At 44.7% G+C, this 27,037-nt stretch overlaps 1 protein-coding gene across 2 annotated transcripts in view; it reads left to right on the forward strand.

The window, feature by feature from the left end:
• The window catches only part of LOC117396771 (adhesion G-protein coupled receptor D2-like), a 145,047-nt gene that overhangs the window by 67,365 nt on the left and 50,645 nt on the right, over positions 1–27,037 (forward strand). For both annotated transcript variants that reach the window (XM_059005506.1, XM_059005505.1), the window contains exons 16-20: positions 9,167–9,269; positions 11,045–11,198; positions 13,044–13,177; positions 14,713–14,828; positions 17,702–17,822. In XM_059005506.1, coding sequence (XP_058861489.1) covers positions 9,167–9,269; positions 11,045–11,198; positions 13,044–13,177; positions 14,713–14,828; positions 17,702–17,822 — 628 coding nt within the window. The remainder of the gene's footprint in view (positions 1–9,166; positions 9,270–11,044; positions 11,199–13,043; positions 13,178–14,712; positions 14,829–17,701; positions 17,823–27,037) is intronic.

Genomic DNA, 27,037 nt, shown 5'->3' on the forward strand with positions numbered 1-27,037 from the left:
AGTGTCTCGTTGCCACATTAGTTCTGCTTGCAGAATCAGTTTGAAGACTGTTAGCTAACATTAGGTTTTCCTCAGTTTTTGGACTGTTGGTTAACCAAGCGTGTTATAGGTGGGCACCCCTATAATTGCGCCCATGGTAACTGTAGGTACTAGACCTGCTCCCGTTCCCGTCAGTACTTTGTACAACGAACGAGATTACCTTGCCGATTCACTAGCAGTCGCTGGGCTCAGCTCTGCTTCGGGTCTGACTGCTACAGTCCTTTCTGCAGTGTTTAGTTGCCACTCTGGTTTCTGCTTGAAGTGCCATTGCGAAGGCTGTCCGGGCTCTGACAGCAGGCTTCCTCCAGTCTTAGGGCTGTGTTTGGTTAAGCTAGAAGCTATATAGATGGGCCTACCACTGTTCTTAGCAAATGAGGTTACCATACCGATAGTGCACTGTACCATGCTCTGTGCACCATACCGTACCGTTGGTACCATTCTCCGTGCACCATACCGTGTGCACCGTACCGTGTGTACCGTACAAAAATTCTATACAGTACTGTACTAGTGCTTAGGCACCGTGCAGGTACTTAAAAGTAACCTAGGTTAAACGGTACTGTCCCTGGTCCAGTACCAGCGGATTGGACAGGTGATTGCCCTGTTTACAGTGCTATTGACTGTTACACAAGTGGCATTACTTGCGCTGCCTGTTTGGGTCCAGGGTATGCTAAGGAGGCACTCACTAACTGCAACTCCTGAGTTCTGTGCGTCTTTTTCTAAGCGCACGTTGGAGAAGCGAGTGTCTTGCAGCTCTAGGGAGCGATCCTCGTCCATTCCATCTGGACAAGGCTCCCCTCCTTCCTCAGCTCAGAAAGAGAGGGATAAATCCTTCTCTGATGGCTCTGTGCCAAAGGAGAGCAGGAGAGCTTCATGTAGGAGACTGCCATTGCCATTGACGTTTTACAGGTTCCATGGCCTGTGGATGACGCGCAGAAACAGTGTTTTTGAGGATGATCCTGCTCCCTCTCAGGTGTCTCCTCCAGTACACCCAGACTGTGCTTTGTTCTTTTTGAGGTCCATTCATCCTGGGGTCACCCAGCTACAGCGCCTGCTGTTTCACATTCTATGGAGATGCTGTACAGTTTGCATGAGGCGGGGAAGCTCGGCTTGGCTGATTTTCCTCCGGTAGATACCGCTATTCCCTTGCTGGTGCAAGCACCAAAGCTAGTGCTTTTAAATAAAGACACTACCTGCCCAAATTATTCAGCTGGTGCGTTCGCCGTATGGCTGGAGAACTACAACAGTATCTTGGTAGCTTTCCAGAACTGTTTGTTTAAGTCTCTCTGAGAGCCGCAGACCCACACCACAGCAGCTCGAAGAACTGTGGTTGGTGAATAAGAACCTGCTCCGTACATCTAAGTTGAACGGGCAGGCAGTGGGCAGGAACCTTGCTGCGTTAGTAGCCACAAGGAGACAGCTCTGGCTGTCCCAAGCAGGAATAGCTGATGGAGACAAGACACCATTGCTGGATGCTCCCATTACTCCGGGACACACTTTTGGTCCCTCAGTAGATGACATACTGCAGTGCTCACACTGTACGCAAGAGTCTACAAAAGAACTGGTGCGCCTGCTTCCCAAACGGCCTCCACCAGTACACAGACCAGCACCAAACTGGCGACCAGGATTCCAGCAGCCTCAGAGACCGTGTGACAGAGAGTGAATGAATCCGAGCCAACAATCTCCCTCCTGACCTGTGAGGGCACGGTATAACAGTAACAGTGTGCCCTGGACTGGATGGTTTGACAGTTCATTCCAGGGTCAGTCGGAAGTCGGCCATCGGCGAAACCACAATACTAGAAGTCAGAGCCTTACTGCGGTAGGCAATGTTTCAGTCATGGACTGGAGGAGACGTGATTGCACTCACTACCAAAGGGGGCGTGACTGAAGGTATATCGGGGTGTGTGGCCGAGAGATCTGTTCCTTTGTTATGGTTATGGAAAGACCTGTAAAGAATGAACGAAACTGAAAGTAACCGTGAGTGTGTTGTTGTTGTTGTTGTTGTTGTTGTTGTTGTTGTTGTTGTTGTTGTTATTATTATTACTATTATTATTATTATTTATTTCTTAGCAGACGCCTTTATCCAGGGCGACTTACAATCATAAGCAAATACATTTCAAGTATCACAGTACAAGTAATAATACAATTAAGAGCAAGATAAATACAATGACTTTGGTTCAAGCAAGTACAAGTACGACAAAATACAATTCAATAATACAGCAGATAACAGTGTCAGTGATAGTTACATCAGGATATGATTAAATACAAAATACTACAGATTAAACACTTGGCAGATTACAGTACTCTGAAGTACAGGATTAAATGTAGTAAAATAGGGGGCAGATAAGAGCAAGTAAAGCGCATTTAAGGAAGGATGATAAGTGTCCCAGGGGAAAAACAGAGGAGTTCTACAGGTGCTGTCTGAAGAGGTGAGTCTTAAGGAGGCACCGGAATGTGGTCAGGGACTGGGCGGTCCTGACATCTGTAGGAAGGTCATTCCACCACTGCGGAGCGAGGGTAGAGAAGGAGCGGGCTCTAGAGGCAGGGAAGCGTAGAGGAGGTAGAGCCAGTCTTCTAGTGCAGGCGGAGCGGAGAGGTCGAGTGGGTCTGGAGGTAGCTGGGTACAGTCTGGTCAAGGCATCTGTAGGCAAGTACAAGAGTCTTGAACTGGATGCGAGCGGTGATCAGGAGCCAGTGGAGTGAGCGGAGTAGTGGAGTTGCGTGGGAGAAGCGAGGCAGAGAGAACACCAGGCGGGCAGCGGAGTTCTGGATGAGCTGGAGCGGACGGGTGGCGGACGCAGGGAGGCCAGCCTGGAGGGAGTTGCAGTAGTCTAAGCGGGAGAGTACCAGGGCCTGGACCAGGAGCTGGGTGGCGTTGTTAGTGAGGAAGGGTCGGATTCTTCGTATGTTGCTTAGGAAGAAAAATCGGCAAGTGAGTGCCAGAGTGGAGATGTGCTGGGAATAAGAGAGGCAGGGGTCCAGGGGTCCGAGCTTCTTAGCTGAGGAGGAGGGAGAGTGTGTGGTAGATTCCAGAGGAATGGAGATAGAGAGATCAGAGGAGGGGGAGGAGGGAAAGAAAAGGAGGTCAGATTTAGAGAGGGTGGTTTTGAGGTGATGCGAGTGCATCCAGGAGGAGATAGCAGACAGACAGGTAGAGATACGGGAGGGGATGGTGGAAGTCAGAGGTGGGGAAGGAGAGGAAAATCTGAGCATCATCAGCATAGAATTGGTATGAGAAAACATAGGATGCGATGAGGGGGCCCAGGGAGCAGGTGTAGAGAGAGAACAGGAGAGGACCCAAGACTGACCCTTGGGGGACTCCTTGGGGGACTCCTGAGGGCGAGGTGTGGAGGTTACTCCACGCCAGGTTACCTGGCAAGTGCGGTTGGAGAGGTAGGAGGAGAACCAGGCCAGAGCAGTGCCAGAGATCGCCAGGACAGCGAGAGAGGATAGTAGAATAGAGTGATCAACAGTGTCAGAGAGGTCGAGGAGAATTAGGACAGAGGAGAGAGAGGCATCTCGGGCAGAGTTTAGTGAGTTAGTGACAGACAGGAGGGTGGTTTCAGTGGAGTGAGCAGAGCGGAAGCCAGATTGGAGAGGGTCGAGCAGAGAGTGGTTGGACAGGAAAGAGAGCTGGCGGTGTACAGTCCGCTCAAGGGTTTTGGAGAGGAAGGGTAGGTGGGAGACAGGACGGTAGCTCTGGAGGCTGTAGCACTGTGCATCTACAAAGTTTAATACGTCTTTAATGTGCTTCAGTGAAAAAATAAGAACACTGTATTGTAAAAGTGTATGCAGTTTTCTTTTTTACTGGCAGATGGCAGCAGTCCCTAAAAAATTGCTTGACAGACCGGGTCATCTGTATACACACCACTGAGAGTGAAAAATTGATGCCTGTGTATCTACAGAGAATACAACGAGGACATTTCTTTATTTGTTGCTGTTACAGGTTGTAATCAAGCCCTGTCAGGTTTGGTACTGGTCAAAATGACCTATTTATTTATTGTCAGATAATAATTCATATAACAGCGCTATAGACCCGTGCTTGAAACTGTGGAAGATACTGTATGTGACGTGTATATGTGCTAGATGAAGATGTTAGCACTGATGAGGGTTTGATGTGCGTCTGCTTTGAAGTCCATCACACAAAAAATAATGATATACCTGCACAAGTATTATAATGCTGTGTGGCAAAGTGGTTTGCAGTGTGCAGATGTAGTGGTGATGTGATTAGGTAACAGAAGACAAACAATAAAGTTCACGGTCCAAACAATATGTTTATTTGTAATCCTGGTCTGGTGACCACAAAGAATAATCCCAGGCAATACACAGCAATGTGTACTGCACTGTTCTAAAACACTGGGTTGCAGTCCCGAATTAATAGCACAGTTTGTAAATAATATTCACAGTAGAACACACACAAAGACACACATGTTCACAAGAATGAGTGCTATTGTGCTTGTGGTGTAATACAATTTATTAATGGTATAGTGGTGCAGTGTTGTCCGGTTTTAGTGCTGGCCTGTAGCGACAGCTCCGGATCGTGTTAACTGTCTAATAATAACAAACAAGTAGATTTTTAGACATGACAAAACATACAAAACACTCACGGTAATTTCACAATCATCCTTCAGCGGTTAGCTCTTAACCATTACAAAGGAACAGATCACCTAGCCATGTCCCCTTCTTGTACCTTCAGTCACGCCCCATTGGTTAGCGAGTGCAGCCGTCTCTCCTCCAATCCGCGGTTGCCACATCGCTTTCCCTCTTGGACGATGACTTAATGTACCGCAGCTGTGCCCCCGTTCGAGATGGCCGACTTCCACCTAACCCTGGGAATGAATTGTCAGGCCATTCAGTCCAGGGCACTCTGTTCCCTTTATACATGTCCCTCACAGGTCGGGAGAGAGATTCATCACCAAGAATCATTCTGTCTCTGTCACATGCTGCCATTGTAATGCTGCCATTGGGAAAAAAAGATGCTTTGTTGTGATCTGTATTATAATGCTACAATTGTAAACACATTGTTGTTATTTTGTTTAACCCTTAGCGGTCCATTTATTCAGCGTGTCTCAGGCGTGTCAGGTCCAATTTATTTTCACACGTGCAGTTTATTTTAGACGCGCTGTTTAAAAGTATTTTTTTCACAGTAAAACAGGTTTAAAAGGCACTGCATATCAACAGGACACTCAGTACTGCATCTCCAGCCCAGCCCCACCCTTTGTTCGCTATATTTTTCAAATACCTCTTAATAATAGTACATACCGATCAATCATCTCCTGATCACTCATTTTATCACCAAACTCCTCAATAATGTGATCCAAGTCGTTATTTTATTACTATAACATCTAAAAAAAACCTCTGCAAATGTCTGTGATGTTCTTTGAGCGCTGAATGCGGAAGCAGCTATCTTGTTTGTTTATGTCCATGTTATCTATGTGGTGTCGGGTCTATCAGTATTCATGAGATACGCCCTTTTTTTCAGCTTCTCTCGGCTCCTATCTGTTTTCTCGGCTTTTTACTGAGAAAAAACGACTAGAGACCTGTGTTATGTGTCTTTTTGATGATGTCGGACAGGGTCCGACATTATTATTATTTATTATTATTTATTTCTTAGCAGACGCCCTTATCCAGGGCGACTTACAATCGTAAGCAAAAACATTTCAAGTGTTACAATACAAGTAATACAATAAGAGCAAGAAATACAATAACTTTTGTTCAAGTAAAGTACAAGTTTGACAAACCACAATTCAATAATACAGCAGGTAATAGTGATAGTTACATCAGGATATGATTAAATAGTGATAGTTACATCAGGATGTGATTAAATACAAAGTACTACAGGTTAAAAACTTGGCAGATTACAGTATTCTGAAGTACAGGATTAAATGCAGTAAAATAGGGGCTGATAAGAGCAAAATAAAGCACATTTACATGAAGGGTGATAGTGTCCCAGGATACAAACAGAGGAGTTCTACAGGTGCTCTTTGAAGAGGTGAGTCTTAAGGAGGCGCCGGAATGTGGTCAGGGACTGGGCAGTCCTGACATCTGTAGGAAGGTCATTCCACCACTGCGGAGCAAGGGTGGAGAAGGAGCGGGCTTTGGCCCGGAAAGGGAAAATTGCGATGTCGGACCAGGTCCGATATAGGACAGCAAAGGGTTAAGTTCTATTGAAATACTGTATTTCTGTTTATTGTAATCACAATAAAAAAGTGTGTATTTAAAAAAAAAATAGCAAAAATTATTTTGAAAACTGTCCAAATTGCTTATTTGAGGGCTAAGAATCTGCAAAAAAGAGCATTTTTAAGATGGAAATTGCTATAATAAATGGGCAGCTAAGTGGTTAAAACCCACTAAGATAAGAAAGCCATTTTATAAAAGTGTGTTTTTAGTCTTGACTTGAAAACTGAAACAGTCCCAGCTTCCTTGACAAACAAAGACATTCCATAATTTCGGAACTCTACAAGAAAAAGCCCTACCTCCTCCCGTGTTGCTTTAGTTGACCCTAGGAATAACCAGCAGCCCCGCATCCTGTGATCTCAGAATTCGGTTTGGAAGATACGGGGTCAGTAACTCCTGCAATAACTAGGTGCTAATCCATTCAGGGCCTTGTAAGTTTAAAGAGGCCAAGACAGGGGTAATATGTTCACAATTCTAGCGGCGGTATTCTGAACAAGCTGTCTATGTGGACAGAATTCCGAGTCGGAGGCAGTCTGAAATTTTTTTTTCATATGGGGCTAAGTCCCATGGAAAAGCCCTGTCTAAGCAGAGGCTGTCTAAATGGATTATAGACAGTCAAGACTGCCTATGAGCGAGCCAACTTGCCCCCTCCAGAGAAGCTCACTGCCCATTCTATCAGGGGCATGGCAACTTCGTGGGCTTTGTTCCAGGGACATTTGCGATGCAGCAGTTTGGGCTACTCCCCATACTTTTATGCAGTTCTATCAGCTGAATGTCACAGATCCAGAAAACCCTGGTTTTGGAACAAAAGTGTTAAGGGCGGCCTCAGGGTCAACCCTTACAACATAAACATAGAGATGAGTTCTCCCTCAATGTTTTAGCCCTAGCTACTTGTACTGGGGTTCCTAATGGTAACGCGCAAGGTAGCCTATGGCTTAGTCTTGTAGCATTCCAGTTGGTCTGCAATATTGCCTTGCGACAGCTTTGGTATTCATACCCATTAGGTAATGGTTACATTTCGTACTTGAGGGAACGTTGGGTTATTATCATAACCTTGGTTCCCTGAAATAGAAATGTAACCATTCACCTTCAAGGTGACTGTGTCTACATTGCAGCAGTCTTGAAGGAAAAATGATGATGATGTTTGTGTCAGCAGTCTTTTATGCCCGTGTGGGCGGGTGAGACTGCGTCACAGGCACTACGTGCAGCTATGTGTATCTTGTTCAGGTTATCATGGTCTTTTAAGGATAAATACCCATTAGGTAATGGTTTCATTTCGATTTCAGGGAACCAACGTTATGATAATAACCCAACGTTTTCATGATTCAGTGAAACCAGACGTTCTGCTTATGTAACTTCATAAGAGACTATTGGAAGGTCCTAATAGAAACTTTCTTTATATTTGGAAAAGGATTCAAATAAAAATAGATAAAATATGACTAATAAGCAGTGGCTAGTCTTAATACCGCCATCCTAAATTTATGAACCAGATTTTGTGCAAATCTCATTTCACTGTATTTTTATTGTAAGTTGTAATGTTAATAAGTGGGTGTAACAGGGGGAGACCTGTACTGACTCTTCTGATGTGTTCATAGTGCTGCAGGAAGAGGGCAGCAGCCCGTCAATATCCGCCTGTCAGTCATGGCAGTGACACGGAGAGGTGGGAGAGTGGGTGTGTGGGCTTTCCTTCTCTCTGAGTGGCTGAGAGGCGGGTCTTGGGGGAATTGCTGGCCCTATAAGTTAACATTCTGCTGTTCCCTCAGGTCTGCCCTCTGAGACGTAAAAGGCGTGCGGAAGCGCTGGAGTAAAAGCTGCGGGGACGGAAATCCCAACAAGAAAAGAAAAGAAAAGAATTAGCGGTAGCGGAAAAAAACCTTGGGCAGCCCCGATAAACAAGTGTATAGCAGGCTGAGGGAGCCGCTAGTGTAGGACGGAGACCCGGGCAGTGCGGGTAGCGACGGTTGGGGTGAAGCTGCCGAGCGCAGCACCTTTTATTTGTAGTTTTGTTTACTGTGTTTTATTTTCCCTGTTCCTTTCGCCTTTTGATTATTGTTTTGTTGAACAACTGTATTCTGTACCACCCCCAGTATAGTTGTGGCTCTGTCGTTACCATAGCTGGTACGGCAGACCATAGACAACAGCGCCCTCTGCGGGCTGAAAAGAAATTATGCTCCCATAATAAAACTGGGCACCTGTGCGGTGTTCCTAAATCACTTCTCTGTGTCCTGTGTGTCAGTGAATTACCCACCACCCTTCCACAGTGGGGCAGTCAATGACCTCTGGTGAGAAACCTATCTGGACAAACAGTATTATGATCTAGCTCCTAGTCTAGTCTATTGTACTACAATTAGATCATTGAAAACATTTGCACATTTTATGTGAAATAACAGTGAATATAGATAGCTTTAAACAAAGTCACATCAAGGTTTTGCTACATACTTTGCTTTCTGTGTGAAAATTGTAAAGCCAGTGAAGTCTTGAGAGCAAAGTAAAAAATGGCAAAAATACAGAAGGGGAGAGTGCTGCCCTGCCTTCATCTCTCCGTCAGTATACTCTGGAATTTGAAGTTCATACAGGCAGTGTTTTTTCTTTCTTGAAGGGTTAAATAATAGTGATATAGACACGGATTTCTCTGCATATAATGAAAATGATTACAAGGGTAATAGAGATTTTGAAATGATTGTTATGTACAACAGGCTACTTTTATAAAGTATTGATTTACACAGTCCCTTGGGGTCTGGAAAGCGAGCATCTTAACCGCTATGCTAAGAGCCGTGCTGTTCCGCATTCGTGGTTAGAGAGCGTTTTCACCTCGTCCTATCTCACTGACGGGACAGAATCTGTAACGGCAGTGCGTCACACAACACTGCCTGTTACATGTAGTTATACTGTGTGATGAATGGGTTGTCAAAAATCAATTCATAAATCTTTTGTTTGTAATCTGTTCTTTCAGCGTTCCTAATTCAGACCGAACTACAGTCCACAAGAATCTCATCTTTGCATTGGCAACTGCGGAAATCCTGATTCTGTTCAGTGAACTGGCCAGCAGCAACAAGGTACAGTACCAAGAAAACAAACTGCCTTGATCAGCAGCAACAAGGTGCAGTACCAAGAAAACAAACTGCCTTGATCAGCAGCAACAAGGTGCAGTACCAAGAAAACAAACTGCCTTGATCAGCAGCAACAAGGTGCAGTACCAAGAAAACAAACTGCCTTGATCAGCAGCAACAAGGTGCAGTACCAAGAAAACAAACTGCCTTGATCAGCAGCAACAAGGTGCAGTACCAAGAAAACAAACTGCCTTGATCAGCAGCAACAAGGTGCAGTACCAAGAAAACAAACTGCCTTGATCAGCAGCAACAAGGTGCAGTACCAAGAAAACAAACTGCCTTGATCAGCAGCAACAAGGTGCTGTACCAAGAAAACAAACTGCCTTGATCAGCAGCAACAAGGTGCTGTACCAAGAAAACAAACTGCCTTGATCAGCAGCAACAAGGTGCAGTACCAAGAAGAAAACAAACAAACAAAAAGTCTTTATCACTGGCAATACTACCAAGTATGACCAAGTATAGTATGAAGGGTGAAGCCAGTGTACCCTTATAAAAGTTTACCATGGTATTTTTGCACTGTATTTTTGCAGTTTTTCCATGGTTTTCCCATGTTTATATTATACATTTACCATAGTTTACCCTGCTTTGACATGTTTATTAATATGCTTTACCATACCTCACTGTTCTTAACAATGATTACCTATACTTAACCATTCTTTTAATATGCTTAATTACACTTTGTTGTGCTTTTACTATGGGTCATGGAAGCCACTAAAAGCATTAGTATTGCTATAATTTCCATACATCTAGTATTTATATACTTTAATACTTGTAGATGTATAAAATATGCAGACCGACTTGGAAAGATTTTGCCTGCTCCGTTTTTTTTTTGTACGTTTATATGCTCCTCACTTGCTCTTGTGCAGAAATTGACTATTTTCAGTTGATTCCTGACTGGTTTTCCCCCAGAGCACCCAATCAAATATGAATGTATTCATTCCTATGGTAATGAAGGATACACCCTAACCCTAACACAAACCCAAACAGGAGCAAACATCAATATTAATGAAAGAAAAAAATACACTGGAAAGGAAAAACACTTCAAGGAATGTATCTCTTTGAAAAGATCCACCTCTCTAATTCTTGATAAGTCCCAGTTTGCAGTTCAATGGCTATTTTTAACAGCCAGTATGTTAAGGTAACATTTATGGGACCATCCAAGGGGTTTAACGCCAAGTCTTTCTTTTATTAATTATAATTTTTAAAAGTACTGGTATAAATTAAAAGTGTAAGCTACGTAAGGCTATCTTTTAATCTTTGAGAGGTGTCTATGTTTTAACAAAACACTCCAGCTTCCCTTTAACATCTTGTAGTAGCTAATTTACAGCTTATCATAGGAACATCTATTTTATTTGCAATCGAAAAAAATAAAGTAGTGCTGTGCAATGACAAAGTCTATTTTTTCCAAAAGGAATGAACAATCATAGAAACCTAGCAAACATGTTTTTTCTGCTAGTTTTACTGTTACATTTGTTCCGTTTCTCACAAAAAATGGTCTTTGCACTTGATTCCAAATCCAGTATTTTTGTGTTCTAATGTAGTAGGTAGCTGCAGGTACCACTATAGGCTAGTAGTCTCTCTGAGGAGAGAATGTACTGATATGGAACGATACAGCAGGCTCTTCTGTAAGTTTTTGGAATTCGCTGTCATTGTGAATGGCAGAATTGACTAGAAGATGTTACTGGAATTCCAGTAACATGACCTCCTCTTGCCTCCACTAGGCGCTGTGCATGGCTGTCACAGCTCTGCTTCATCTCTTCTTCATGGCTTCCTTCACCTGGATGCTGGTGGAAGGTCTCCTGCTCTGGAGCAAAGTGGTTTCTGTGAATATCAGCGAAGACAGGAGGATGAAGTTATACTATGTCATTGGCTGGGGTAAGGTCATGCTGTTACATATTTCACTAATACAAGCAGGTGTATCTTTATTTACAGTGGTGTTGCAATTCCACTGCCCCCCTTCTAATCCTGTACATTGGGATCCTGTTGTTGCATTGGGCAATGATCTGTAATGGCTTTATCCACATTGTTTTATAGGAGAACTGGTTTGCATTGTGTGTCAGTGGAGAGTTATGTTTTGTTGCACCGACTTGTGTTACTAAATTAGTTAATGGAATAAATATGTGGTTTGATTCATTATCAATTAAGTAGTTTAAGGCAATGGATCCTAAATCGTGATTGCTTAAGTTATCGTAATTTTGTTTGTATGGATCCAGACACTTTTGAGGATCTGCTGAGGCTTGTAGGACCACAAATAACCTGAAGTGACACTACAATGCTTCAACATACATATCAATAAAATGGTTGATTGTAGCAGGATTCCAAACCATGATATCTTCTGTAGAAGTCACCATCTTGCATAGCCACATGATCAATGGCTCACAGTCCCTCTTGATTGGCCAAAGGCAAAATGTTTCTTGAAAATGTTTCTCAAAGTACCCAGGTCTACTCCGGGAAGCATGTTTTCTTGTTTCTGGAAACACAGAACCAGCATATTTAAGGAAACATTCTGTCTGGAAACATGTTGATAACATATAACAATCTCAATAATAAAAGGTGTATGTATCTTCTGCTCATTTTACTTTTTGAAAAAGAAAGTAAGGCGCTAAAATCTATTACTATAACCATGATGTCATCCCCCCAATAAGAGCATGCTTTCACTTCACTCTATCCATGATGTCATCCCCCCAATAAGAGCTCACTTTCATTTAATTCTATCTATGATGTTATCTCCCAATAAGAGCTCACTTTCATTTAATTCTATCTATGATGTTATCCCCCAATAAGAGCACATTTTCACTTCACTCTATCCATGATGTCATCCCCCAATAAGAGCACACTTTCACTTCTCTCTTCATGATGTCATCCCCCCAATAAAAACACGCTTTCACTTCACTCTATCCATGATGTCATCCCCCAATAAGAGCACACTTTCACTTCACTCTATCCATGAAGTTATCCCCCAATAAAAACACGCTTTCACTTCACTCTATCCATGATGTCATCCCCCAATAAGAGCATGCTTTCACTTCTCTATCCATGATGTCATCCCCCCAATAAGAGCACACTTTCACTTCTCTCTTCATGATGTCATCCCCCCAATAAAAACACGCTTTCACTTCACTCTATCCATGATGTCATCCCCCAATAAGAGCACACTTTCACTTCACCCTATCCATGAAGTTATCCCCCAATAAAAACACGCTTTCACTTCACTCTATCCATGGTGTCATCCCCCAATAAGAGCACACTTTCACTTCACTCTATCCATGAAGTTATCCCCCAATAAAAACACGCTTTCACTTCACTCCATCCATGGTGTCATCCCCCAATAAGAGCACACTTTCACTTCACCCTATCCATGAAGTTATCCCCCAATAAAAACACGCTTTCACTTCACTCTATCCATGATGTCATCCCCCAATAAGAGCACACTTTCACTTCACTCTATCCATGAAGTTATCCCCCAATAAAAACACGCTTTCACTTCACTCCATCCATGGTGTCATCCCCCAATAAGAGCACACTTTCACTTCACTCTATCCATGATGTCATCCCCCAATAAGAGCACACTTTCACTTCACTCTATCTATGATGTTATCCCCCCATAAGAGCACACTTTCACTTCTCTATTCATGATGTTGTCCCCCCAATAAGAGCATGCTTTCACTTCTGAAGAATACAAAAAAAACCCATTAAATTTATTTTTTCTCTTCTATTCAGGATTGCCAGTCATTATCGTTGGCATCACCTTGGCAACTTCCTTCAACAAGTACGTGGCAGACAATCACTGCTGGCTGAATGTGCAGACAGATATCATCTGGGCTTTTGTTGGGCCTGTACTCTTTGTTCTGTCTGTAAGTGCTTACGCTGTTCCCTTCCTCTATGAAGTATGTTGTAAAAAGAAATCCACCGTGCACATTGTCACATGTTAATTGGAGTAGGACAAACAGATGCCATTTAATGGCTTATGAAACTATTGGAGGACTAGGTAATTTTATGATAATGAATGTCTTCTGGCATTTGCATCTGTTTGTTATATAAATGTTTAGTAGTTGGCTCAGCAGGCCCTTGAATTAGTTGATTCTGGTACACATTTTAGAAGGGGAATAATATTAGGCACTGGACCGTTTGTATTATTGTAATTCATCACATACACTGGCAAATACAACTGAAAGCAAGCATGTGCATACACTTAGTAATATAATACATGCACTGAGAAAACTATTATTAAAAAGAAAGATCCAAATGTGGACTCTTTACAAAAGCCTTCAAACCCAACAGAAAACACACCTGTGCTGGTATTATAATATATCCTGTACACAGGCTCCAAGAAGGGCACTTTGATCACTCAATGAACGTTTCATTAAAATAAGTAATGACCATCAGTAATCTATTAATCGATTTATTGGTGAATCTCATTCATATATACTGGATATATATACTTGAACTTTGACCCATTCGACTCCTCCAGACCACTTTCAATTCAAACACAGAATATCTCGTTGTCAATCACATGACAACACCCACAGTAGAGAAATGTTCATTAATGATCAACAAAATGAAAAAAAAAAAAATGGATGTAAAGCTGGTACATTCGTATCTCAGAGAAACTGGAGAGGAACGGGAAATTAAAGACATTCCCGTCAATGACTTTCATAATTTCAATCACTCGACAACACAATTCATGTTTTTTAGGCACTTAACAAATCTGTCCCGTTTATTGTCTTTATTTTTATTACAGATACTAATATACATGTATTATAAAAAATAGATAGGCTTCAGTGAGTCAAAGGATAATAATTCTGTCTTGGGTTTCTGGTTTATGACGTCACATAAACCCTATGTCTATCTATCTATCTATTTATCTATATATATATATATATATATATATATATATATATATTTATATATATTTATATATATAATTATAAGCCATTACATCAGTACTGTTTTCAATATGACAACAAATTGTGTTTTCTTATGGGAACCGAAATACATTTTTGAACATTTATTTTCAATTAAAACAAGTCATGTACACTGTGACACTGTTATAATGTTAAACTTGGAATGCATTTGAGTGTAATTGGGGAGTATTTCTAGTGCAGCTAAGTGGTAGTTATTTAATTTTACAAATAGAGGCCACTGGATTGTCCCTGCAGATTACCTTTAAGACAGTTCATTATTAAAAGTAGTTGCCATGCAGGTTGCAGGTGGTTTACAGATCGTATATTATTAGTTATTATCAGTTGTTTGGCAAAATGTGCATTTTAAAGGAAATTATATCTGTACTTCTAAAAGAAAAGATCAATGCGCAGCTTATTTTGGATGCCAAGTTAATGGACCTCAGTTATTTTCATCACGTTGTGGTCTTGTCTGATCTCACTCACAGGTCAATGCCTTTGTGCTCTTTCGTGTGGTGATGGTAACGGTTGCTAGCGCACGGAGACACTCCAAGATGCTGACGCCAAGCAGCACCCCGCAGCTCCAAGCCTGGGACCTGACATGGTGAGTTATCATGGCAACAAGTCCATGCGCTGCTGTCAGAGCAGATCAGTCTCCAGAGTTGCGTGGGACTCACACAAGCTCCTAAGCCCCAGGCTTTGTGTGTTGGATACCGGGATGCTCTCTACCTTATGTTTCCTTCTGTGCTAATCACAGGAAAATCCCAGTGTCACTGTGACATTTAGAATGTGTTTGGAAATGATGTGTTAGAGCCATTACAGGACTATATTTGAAATGCTCAACTGGAAACCCTCGCAAATCCATTTATAGCCTTTGAGCCACGTCTTGAAAAGTTTTTTTCTGCAGTGTCTTAGTGCTGGGGGGGGGGGGGGGGGGGGGGGGTGTATTTTTTTATCTTATAGGAAAATATGAGATCAATTCAAATGTGAAACTCACCTAGCTGTAAAAGTGTGTGAAAGTGGTAGTACCAGCCCACTTAAATACGGACTCAGAACAAAATCAAGTCCTGACATTGTTGCATTATTTGGAACAGAAATAATTGATCTATATCCTTGTGGCAATGTGCCCCGCCCCTGTGTGTATTTCTGTGTTTTATGTTGTATGTTGCGTATGTTAATGTTGGTGTATTGTAGTTGGTACATGGGATATAATGCAGGTAATGAGCACGAGTGTTTAAAATGTATCATTGTATTTAGACACGGGGATTGCACTTCACTTCACGTGCATTTAAAGTATTTAATAATATGTGAGCACAGGGTTGCACAGAATTAGTTCACATGCTGGGATTCAAGTGAATAATTAATTAGTAATTGAATCCCAGCACAACAGTATATATAGATGCACGTTTCACTCACTCGGGGTTGTTCGGTGAGTGGAAAACGGGTGTGGAGAAGGAGGAAAAGTAAAATATACTAAAAGAATAATTGTTATTTATTTATTCTTACTCACCGTGTTTGTTTGTTTGTCTGTTAGTCCACTGTTCATTTAAGTGTCAGTCTGTTTTGTTTGTCTATTTATTTTGGCTGCAAGTGCCGTGTGTTGTTTTTGTTTAAAACCTTTTTATTTTGCTCATTATTAAACGCGCAACAGCGCAATTCACATTTCACTGTGTAGTATTGTGTGTTTCTTCCGGGTCTGACGTCACCACTAAAGCCAGCCTGTCACAATCCTGAATACATTTTGACGGCCATGGTCACCCTGAAGTTGGGGGTAGTTACTGCCACTTTTAGATTTCTTTCAGGTTGGTAACCTCCAAAAATGAATCCAGCATGCAATATTTATTTTGTATAACTTGGATTTGAATATGACAGTATCAGGACTTTATTTTGTTCAGAGTGAATTCAAGGGCTAATACCAAGGCTGTTACCACCACTGCTGGACACTTTTTTTACAGCTTGGTGACATTGCCAAATGAATTCGGCACACATTTCTCTAGAAGATAGTGAAACTGAAAGCATTGTGGAATGCTCATAGACTGTTAGTCACAGTGCTATACTGAGAATATGAGCATGCCAAGCAAAGCTGTACAGAAGATGGGCTCTTTCTACCCTGGCATTACAACATCTCACGCTGCAGTGATGTCAACTCTTTATTTGAGTTGGACAACAAGTATTGTAGCATTCATAGGCCATTCAGAAAGCCTACACAACACTGCAGAGCTCTGTAATAGAAACCAAGGGAATATGTGCTTATGAAATGTGTCATCATAATGTTACAAACTTTACATTTCTGTGACTGGTTGCCACACTGTATTTATTGAGATCTATTAAATATATTTTTTACCTAATTTATAGTAACAAGTGAATCTAAAGAATTATACACATCTAGCGTTTGTACACAGTGTAACATGTCCAGTGTTTCAGACCCTGCGTTTGTTATCATTTAGAGAAAAGCAAGACTGTGTATTTAATGTTCTTGTATCTATTCTGACTACAAACCTCCAGTGTTCAAAAACATTTAGCCCCAGTTCTCTCCCTAAATTGTTATCGGTCTTGGGTTTGGTATCTGCTTGCACTGTACAGGACATTTTCTACTAGAGAGAGTCTGTGTCTGAATGTAATGTTCAGGCTCGGATGTGGAATGGAATTGGCAATAATAAGGATACGTTTCAAATAGATTATTTTTTTAAAGCATGATATGAAAGGATATTGTATTGCTGTGTATTCCTAGTTTGAATGTGGCACCCATCTTGACAGTCACCATTGCAGAAATGTAATTTAGTCCCACCTGGTTACCACACTGCACTTGCAGAACAGATTACTCCATTAAACATATTTAGCATGTATTTGAAGATGGCACTAGAATCTATGCAGAAATACACGTACCAATACATCTGAGCATGCGGTCTGAGGTGAGTAAATGACTCCAGTCACTCTGCATTCCTAGACAATGTATGTATCTTGGGGTACCGCTGTACTTTGATTGTATTTCTATACTTCCTTGCTATGTACTCTTCTCTGTTTGAGGGGGGGGGAGCTATTTTTGCTTGTCCTATAAAATATATTTCTTATTTTATAAAAAGTAAAAGGGTGTGATTTGAACGCGTGCATGGTCTCCTTTTCTCTCTTTTATTACATATGAGGTGCTTGTGCATTTAGAGATGGCCTTGGTGAAGTTGGCGTACCTGCCATCAGTCCTAGTCGTGTTTTTGTAGACTTTAGTCCAGTGGGGGCTAAGCAGAGTCCCAAACTAGATTTGTGACCTGAATTTGGACCCAGACTCGGGAAGTGTAAGGCTGGAGATACACAAGCAATGTTTTCATGGCACTCAAATTGACAATAAAAATTGACAACTCGAGTTGTCAACACATTTTTGATTGGCAGTTGAGTTGCTAGAATAGACCACTGCTGTTTTTCTGCCCTCCTGGTACTGTGGGGGGGATGCATGTTACTGACACACCTGCTTTAATTCTCCAGGGCAGCCATTAAACCAGTCCTCGTCCTCCTGCCACTGCTGGGTCTGACCTGGTTGTGTGGGGTCTTGGTTCACCTCAGTGTTGTTCTGGCTTACATATTTACTGCAATGAATGCATTTCAGGTAAGTGAATTCTTTTTATATGGAATGAACTATCTAAGCCGTATTTGTGTAGTTACTTTTAAAGGTGCCTTCTACATTCTGTTTTTACTATCTCCAGCTAATTCCCTTTGACCTTGGCTAGGGTTAACATCAATCAATACTACTGTGTTCTAGGCTAAATATCCTACTGTTGGTCAAATCTCTTCAGTAATGTCTTTGGTGTCAAAGCATGGTAGTTGTTAAAGGGTCTTGAAGACCTAGGGGCGAGCAGTCTTTTTGTCCAGTATATCCAACATTAATTAGTATGAAGCCTTAACTTTGAACGCATATGAATGTTTTTGATTGCTGTGATTTAACTTGTAATACATATCATGTCATACTTATCTGTGATAATATCACATTGAAGCAAAAAGGTCACCAAAATTGGAGTAATGTTATTTATAACCTGCATTTATTTTTAAACTAATTCTGGCCTCAGCTCTTAGAAATTTGCCGTTATTAGTATTGTCAAGTCTGCTGGAGATTCATAGACTTTGTTGTTGCACATCCTACTTGATTTTGGTTATTAATCCCTCAAAGGATAACAGTATGAAGTCAATTACCTGTAATAAAACAAGAAGATTTATAATAATTATGCATCACAGACTGCTGGCATATAATGTTAGTACAGTGAAACATTTTATTTAAATATATAGAATGTTATTATGTTGAGGGCATTTATTATCTTTGGGTGTGCTGGGGATGGCCTTGTTCACACAAATCAGGCTGAACTTTCTAGAAAACTCATAAATTTGTTGTTCATTGGGTCCTACGCTACTTATCTTGATGCATTGCCACTATAGGCGTCTGTAGCAATGCCAGCAGACATTATTCACAATGAAATATTACTATCTAAAGCCTCATTTGCACTTCAGTTTCTTTCTGTGTTTCTTGCACAGTGAAAACATTTCCAGGATTGCTTTGCTAAACCTAGTCATCATAATAGCAAAACAATAGGTAAGGCTGCAACTGTTACAATTTTTTGCAAACTGGGCCTCAAGGTTTAAATGCTGGGAGGAGTGTAAAATACCAAACAACTGTGCATTTTACAGTACTCTGCATTTGCTACTTAGCAGTTTATAATCCATTCTTCTATTCTCGTAGACAAAATGCTGTACTGAGCAGGCAGAAAAGCACATGGCTAATTAGTATAGAACGGCTTGGTAATCACACCCCAACTGCTGTTTTTACTTTAACATAGCATTCTGCAAATCTACAGGTCATTTACACAAGAATAAACATTATCTATTGTATCATGGAGGTTGCTTATATATGGTCAGTTGATACAACAACTTCGCCCTGTTCTAAATTGTGAGGAAAAATAAAGAATTTCTTTAAAATGTTTGACGACTGTATCATGATGAACAAGCAAGGCATTTTCCATTCAACACGTGAGCCTCAGAATATGCATTTGAATCCGGTCAGGTGTAATAATCTCAAAAACGTTATCACTGAGATTTTTGGCAAGCCCGTGTTTTGGAGCAGCCCTGCTTCTCTCAGTATCTGTAACATGTTGTCTGGAACCCCAGAGGATTGAATAGCAGCACAGAGGAATTTTCTTTTCATCTCTGGAGCCCGTCCAGCTCTTGTCATCTCTAGATGCAAACGTATATCAGCTTACTGTCAATGCCAGACCAAGGCTTGTCTGAAAATAAGACCGGGACTCTGAAAGTCAAGAGGTTGGCAGAGGTAAAGCAGAGCACAGATCCTTTTTCTTTCTGTACTGAAGCACTGGGTATTGCTAGATGTATTTGCTTCTGTGTGGCTTATCAGGTAAAGGCATGACCAGGAATAGCCATGGTGTCTGCTGTAGACATCCCGCTGTAAATAGGCGATTGGCTTGGTCGTGGGATCGGAGGACACTCACTGAACTTCACTTTTCCTGAGCTGTTGTGGGGGTGCTGCAGTAAGTGAGCGTAATCTGGGGGAGAAAACGGGTAACGGGGGTCAAATAATAATAAAAAAAGATGACTATAATTACAACATCCAGTTATTACATTAGAGTCATCAATTCATGACTGTAATATAACACACAAATGTATGCCTATAATGTACAGCATCAGTATACCGTAGGATTCATTCTTGTTGTATATATATATTTTTGTAATACACTGTATGGGTATTGCACTTAACACTCTGTGACCAAGATTACTGAGCAGATATTTGTGCTGTAGGTTACAATGATTCAAACTTAGTATACAGAACTCTACAGTACAGAATTTCCTGGTGTGAGAGGTGTGTCCGTTTGTTTCAAGGTCAGGACATAAAGATCCTTGTGACAATAAAGAGAGCTCAGTACTGTGATGTCATTAACACTGTGATTATTTGAACAAGGGAGTTCCACTACTACAGAGGGACTTGCCACAACAATGCCATTATCACTGGTATACTGCAACTTTTTAAATGTAGTAGCCAATTTTATTTTTTTTCCCCCCCAGTTTAGTAATGTCCAATTATTTTTAGGCTCAGCCCACCGCTACCACCACTGCGCTGACTCGGGAGGGGCGAAGACGAACATACGCTGTCCTCCGAATCACGTGCCGTCAGCCCGCTTCTTTACACACTGCAGACTCACCATGCAGCCACCCAGAGCTACAGCGCCGGAGGACAATGCAGCCCTGGGCAGCTTACAGGCAAGCCTGCAGGCGCCCGACCAGACCACAGGGGTCACTAGTGCACGGTGAGCCGAGGATACCCTGGCTGACCTAACCCTCCCTCCGGGCAATTCTTGGCCAATTGAGCGCCGCCCCCTGGGAGCTCCCGTCCTCGGTCAGCAAAGGAATAGCCTGGACTTGAACTGGCGACGTCCAGACTAGAGGGCGCGTCCTGCACTCCACGCGGAGCACCTTTACTGGATGCACCACTCGGGAGCCCCATCAACTTTTTAAATGTATTCATTTACCTTTATTTGTATGTGTGGCAGGAACGGCTGAGTGGTCTGACGTCACGGCAGAAGAAGGGACAACAAAAACAAAAAGGTATTGTGCAGTGGCGCGGGCGCCGTTTTATTTAATGAATCCAAAAATAAAATAAATATTTAAACAAAAGAACACTTGCTCACAGAGCAAAATAAAAGTGTAAACAAAAACAAATCTCGAACACAAAATCCAAAATAAATAAACCATACAGGTCAGGCTGGGCAGTCGCTGTCACTGTTCCTGTAGGCTATGCTTTAGTTTCGTTTTTAAATAAACCTTCTCTCGCTCTCCGTCTCTATCACCCACCCTGAACTGGAGAGCTGCAGGCTTTTATTAAGGTGAACCATCTCCCAATTAGCAACAAAATTAATCCCGTAATTAATTCGGGAGATGGTTCACCTTCTGCACGAGTTTATTAATTATTACTCCTGGCAGAGGACGAGCACCGATCTCGCCTCTGCCAGGACACGTTTTAAAAATAAACGAAACAATAACAAACATACGGCGCTCGCCGTCATAAATACAATAAATCATAATAAAACAAAAACAATACTTTGCACAGGGGCGGAGGATGAACCCTCGTTCTAAAAATAACACAAAACAATGTACAGGGCTGCTCGCCCTGTTACATATCCCCCCCCTTGTGCAACGCACACATGGCCCCAACGGCCACCTCCCCCCTCAGTCTCAAAGTCCCGGACGAGGGGGAAGAGAGTTGCTTCTGGGGGGTGGCCATGGTGGAATCTCCGGCACCCCCCAATTCTTCGTGGCCGGCAGCTCCCTCTTCTGGGGCTCCCTCCACACTCTCTCCTGCCGCGAAATTGCGGCTGGGGGAGCTGGTCTCCTGACCTTCCCCCTCCTCTTCATGGCCAGCAGTTCCCCTCCGTGGGGCTCTGACCACACAAACTCCTGCCATGAAAGTGCGGCTGGGGGAGCTGGTCTCCTGACCTCCCCCCCTTTTTTGATGGCCGGCAGCTCCCCTCCGTGGGGCTCCGACCACATGACCTCTGGCCGCGAAAGTGCGGCTGGGGGAGCTGGTCTCCTGACCTCCCCCCCTTTCTTGATGGCCGGCAGCTCCCCTCCGTGGGGCTCCGACCACATGACCTCTGGCCGCGAAAGTGCGGCTGGGGGAGCTGGTCTCCTGACCTCCCCCCCTTTCTTGATGGCCGGCAGCTCCCCTCCATGGGGCTCCGACCACAGTGTAGGGACCCCAGGTGAAGCAGGATCCCTGGCGACCCCAGGCGACGGCAGCGGACCCTCGGGAGGCGACGGCAGCGGCAGCGGACCCTCGGGAGGCGACGGCAGCGGCAGCGGACCCTCGGGAGGCGACGGCAGCGGACCCTCGGGAGGCGACGGCAGCGGCAGCGGACCCTCGGGAGGCGACGGCGACGGCAGCGGACCCTCGGGAGGCGACGGCAGCGGACCCTCGGGAGGCGACGGCAGCGGACCCTCGGGAGGCGACGGCAGCGGACCCTCGGGAGGCAATGGCAGCGGACCCTCGGGAGGCAATGGCAGCGGACCCTCGGGAGGCAACGCAGGACCGGCAGCAACCCTAGGAGACGCAAGGGAGACACAGGCGACCCAAGGCGATGCTGACGGCGGGAGGGGAGCCCCTGGCCATGAAGGCGGCAGCAGGAGCTCCGCTTCTCCCAATGGTGGTGGTGGTGGTGGAGGTAGAGGTAGCTCCTGCTCCTCTCCTCTTGACAGTAAAGGTGGCAGGGGCTCCTCCTCCTCTGGCGGCCAAGGCTTCTCCCCTTCTGGCGGCCAAGGCGGCAGGGCTTCCTCCCCTTCAGGCGGCCAAGGCGGCAGGGCTTCCTCCCCTTCAGGCGGCCAAGGCGGCAGGGCTTCCTCCCCTTCAGGCGGCCAAGGCGGCAGGGCTTCCTCCCCTTCAGGCGGCCAAGGCGGCAGGGCTTCCTCCCCTCCAGGCTGCCAAGGCGGCAGGGCTTCCTCCCCTTCAGGCGGCCAAGGCGGCAGGGCTTTCTCCCCTTCAGGCGGCCAAGGCGGCAGGGCTTCCTCCCCTTCAGGCGGCCAAGGCGGCAGGGCTTCCTCCCCTTCAGGCGGCCAAGGCGGCAGGGCTTCCTCCCCTTCAGGCGGCCAAGGCGGCAGGGCTTCCTCCCCTTCAGGCGGCCAAGGCGGCAGGGCTTCCTCCCCTCCAGGCGGCCAAGGCGGCAGGGCTTCCTCCCCTCCAGGCTGCGAAGGCGGCAGGGCTTCCTCCCCTCCAGGCTGCGAAGGCGGCAGGGCTTCCTCCCCTTCAGGCTGCGAAGGCGGCAGGGCTTCCTCCCCTTCAGGCTGCGAAGGCGGCAGGGCTTCCTCCCCGTCAGGCTGCGAAGGCGGCAGGGCTTCCTCCCCTTCAGGCTGCGAAGGCGGCAGGGCTTCCTCCCCTTCAGGCTGCGAAGGCGGCAGGGCTTCCTCCCCTTCAGGCTGCGAAGGCGGCAGGGCTTCCTCCCCTTCAGGCTGCGAAGGCGGCAGGGCTTCCTCCCCTTCTGGCAGCGAAGGCGGCAGGGCTTCCTCCCCTTCTGGCAGCGAAGGCGGCTCCTCCCCTTCTGGCAGCGAAGGCGGCTCCTCCCCTTCTGGCAGCGAAGGCGGCTCCTCCCCTTCTGGCAGCGAAGGCGGCAGGGGCGCCTCCCCTTCTGGCTGCAACAGGGAAACCAGCAGGCATGTTCCCTCTGCTGGTTGTGGTGGAAGCGGAACCAGCAGGCATGCTCCCTCTGCTGGTGGTGGTGGTGGGAGCAACATGTCGTCCTCCCACGGAGACAGAGGTGGCACCAGCAGGTATGCTCCCTCTGCTGGTGGTGGGAGCGACACGTCGTCCTCCCACGACGGTGGAGGTGGAACCAGCAGGAATGCTCCCTCTGCTGGCGGTGGGAGCGACACGTCGTCCTCCCACGACGGTGGAGGTGGAACCAGCAGGAATGCTCCCTCTGCTGGCGGAGGTGGGAGCGACACACAGTCCTCCCATGGAGACGGAGGTGGAACCAGCAGGCATGCTCCCTCTGCTGGCGGAGGTGGGAGCGACTCACATTCCTCCCAGGGCGGTGGAGATGGCACCAGCAGGTATGCTCCCTCTGCTGGTGGAGGTGGGAGCGGCTCACAGTCCTCCCACGGCGGTGGAGGTGGAACCAGCAGGTATGCTCCCTCTGCTGGTGGAGGTGGGAGCGGCTCACAGTCCTCCCACGGAGACGGAGGTAGCACCAGCAGGTATTCTCCCTCTGCTGGCGGAGGTGGGAGCGACTCACAGTCCTCCCACGGAGACGGAGGCGGCACCAGCAGGTATTCCCCCTCTGCTGGCAGGTACCTGGGCTGTGGACCTTCGGCCTTCCCCTTCTTGGGCCGTGGACGCACCGACTCCCCCCTCTCGGGCCGTGGACGCACCGACTCCCCCCTCTTGGGCCGTGGACGCACCGACTCCCCCCTCTTGGGCCGTGGACGCACCGACTCCTCCCTTTTAGGCGCAGGACGTTCGGGCTCCTCCCTTTTAGGCGCAGGACGTTCGGGCTCCTCCCTTTTAGGCGCAGGACGTTCGGGCTCCTCCCTTTTAGGCGCAGGACGTTCGGGCTCCTCCCACTCAGGCGCAGGACATTCGGGCTCCTCCCATTCCAGGTCAGGACGTTCGGGCTCCTCCCACTCAGGCGCAGGACGCACCAACTCCTCCCTCTTGTCTCCCCTCCAGCAGCTGTAATCCCAGTCTTCAGGGAGGGGGCAATTAACTGGGAAATGCCCCCGCTCCCCACAGATGCAGCAACAACTCAGCTGGCTTATGCTATGGAGGAGGGCTTCCCAGCTCATCTCCTCCTGTGCCTGCTGTTGTTGCTGCAGCGGCTGCTGTCTCCTCATCCTCCTTCTTCCTCCCATCTTCCTTCCTCCCATCCACCTCTTCACTCTCCTTTTCTCCACACACAAAAACGAAAAAAAACGAAAAAACCTGCAGTAGCCTCTTCTGCCTGCGTCCTGGAGGCGCTGCAATCCCACGCAGGACACCACGTGTGGCAGGAACGGCTGAGTGGTCTGACGTCACGGCAGAAGAAGGGACAACAAAAACAAAAAGGTATTGTGCAGTGGCGCGGGCGCCGTTTTATTTAATGAATCCAAAAATAAAATAAATATTTAAACAAAAGAACACTTGCTCACAGAGCAAAATAAAAGTGTAAACAAAAACAAATCTCGAACACAAAATCCAAAATAAATAAACCATACAGGTCAGGCTGGGCAGTCGCTGTCACTGTTCCTGTAGGCTATGCTTTAGTTTCGTTTTTAAATAAACCTTCTCTCGCTCTCCGTCTCTATCACCCACCCTGAACTGGAGAGCTGCAGGCTTTTATTAAGGTGAACCATCTCCCAATTAGCAACAAAATTAATCCCGTAATTAATTCGGGAGATGGTTCACCTTCTGCACGAGTTTATTAATTATTACTCCTGGCAGAGGACGAGCACCGATCTCGCCTCTGCCAGGACACGTTTTAAAAATAAACGAAACAATAACAAACATACGGCGCTCGCCGTCATAAATACAATAAATCATAATAAAACAAAAACAATACTTTGCACAGGGGCGGAGGATGAACCCTCGTTCTAAAAATAACACAAAACAATGTACAGGGCTGCTCGCCCTGTTACAGTATGAAATAATCATTTCATACAAATAAATCATTTCAGAAAAAGAGAGGGTGAAGGACAGAGGTGAAGTTTGTAAACGGGCATTGAGATGGGTAAATAATGATTGGGAAGATTATAGTATGTCTTTTACAAATGGGTCAAAAAAATACAGGTAAGGGCAGGGTTGCATCAGCTTATTATATACTGGAATTTGAGGTGGGAAAGCATGTTCTTATTACAGATGATGTGTCAATTATGACAGCAGAATTGATAGGGATTATATTGGCATTGCAATGGATTGTAGATGTCAAGGTGAATAGAGCAGCCATCTTTTCAGATTCCTTATCAGGATTACAGGTGATTAAATGGAGGGGAGGGTGGTAGAAGAGATTTAGTGCAGGAATAATTTATTTACTTTCAGAATGCTGCTTTTTAGGTTTATATGTAGTTTTAGCATGGATTCAGGCTCATTTAGGAATAGATGGGAATGAGAGGTTGGGTAAGTTAGCTAAAATAGCAGTGAAGAAAGAGGATATGGATGTGCAGTATGGTTTAAATGAATATTATAGAATAATTGAGAATAGATTACTAATGAATGGCAGAATATATGGGATATATATTATAAGACTCAAGGTTAAAATTAGGGAAGGGTGGTATGGGTGGAATAGGAAGGAGGAAGCAGCAGCATTAATAAGGCTTCTTATAGAGCATTCAACATTAAAGGAACACCTGTATAGAACTGGAGCGCATGAGAATGGGTTATGTGTGGAGTGTAGTGTAAAGGAAACAGTGGAGCATCTGATGGTTGAATATGTTAGATATAGGGAGGTGAGAGAAGATATGTGGGAAGAAATTAAGTGATTGCAATATTTCCAATAATTAAAAAAAAAAAAATGTTATAGGTGATGGAAGAAAAATAGAATATTGGATGTATTGCAAAATATATCAGGAACACACTGTAAGATTCAAGAATATTGAACATACAGAGATGACAAGACTGACTGTTTGGTAAGCAGCTTAGCTGCCTGACTTCTAGTTAGGGAAATTAACTTTGTTAAATTTCAGGTACCGCCCTGGTTAAAACTAGTTATGCCTGTGTGTCAAATACTTCTGTCCGAGAAGACCGTGGAAAAGATCCCACAGACAGTGTTTCAGAACCCCACACTGTTACAATATATAAATATACATACACACATACAGTGTGTTCCTGTAACCTAGCAACCATTCATTCTTGTAGTTACCTGGATGTAGTAAAGATGGCGATGCCACAAAAGAGGTTGTGCAGTAGTCATCACATTGTGTCTAAGGGCAGCTCCTTTCCGAGGGAATATTGTGCTGACCAGGTGTCATCATTCCTGAGGTTACCAGGGGATGATGCTCCAGTGCTTCATGGATGGAAGCTTTGGCTGTTAAAGTTTGCAGTTCCTTCTAGCTGTTCTTTCTATGTTGTGAGCTGAGGTTGAAAATACAATGCGTATAGAACTTTAGCAACAAAACTGAGATGTGCTGTGTTTGAGCATGGAATAGGATATGAATAATGCCATTCAGTGCGTTTACATGAGCATAAGAATTCCGATATTTTTCAGAAAACTAATTCCAATATCAAAAGTCATGTAAACACAGTTTTCGGAAAATGTATCGGAATATTCCGAAAGTCAGTTTTCGGAAAAAACCAGCACCTAGAAA

The sequence above is a fragment of the Acipenser ruthenus genome, chromosome 31 (assembly GCF_902713425.1).
Source record: "Acipenser ruthenus chromosome 31, fAciRut3.2 maternal haplotype, whole genome shotgun sequence".
Classification (NCBI taxonomy): domain Eukaryota; kingdom Metazoa; phylum Chordata; class Actinopteri; order Acipenseriformes; family Acipenseridae; genus Acipenser; species Acipenser ruthenus.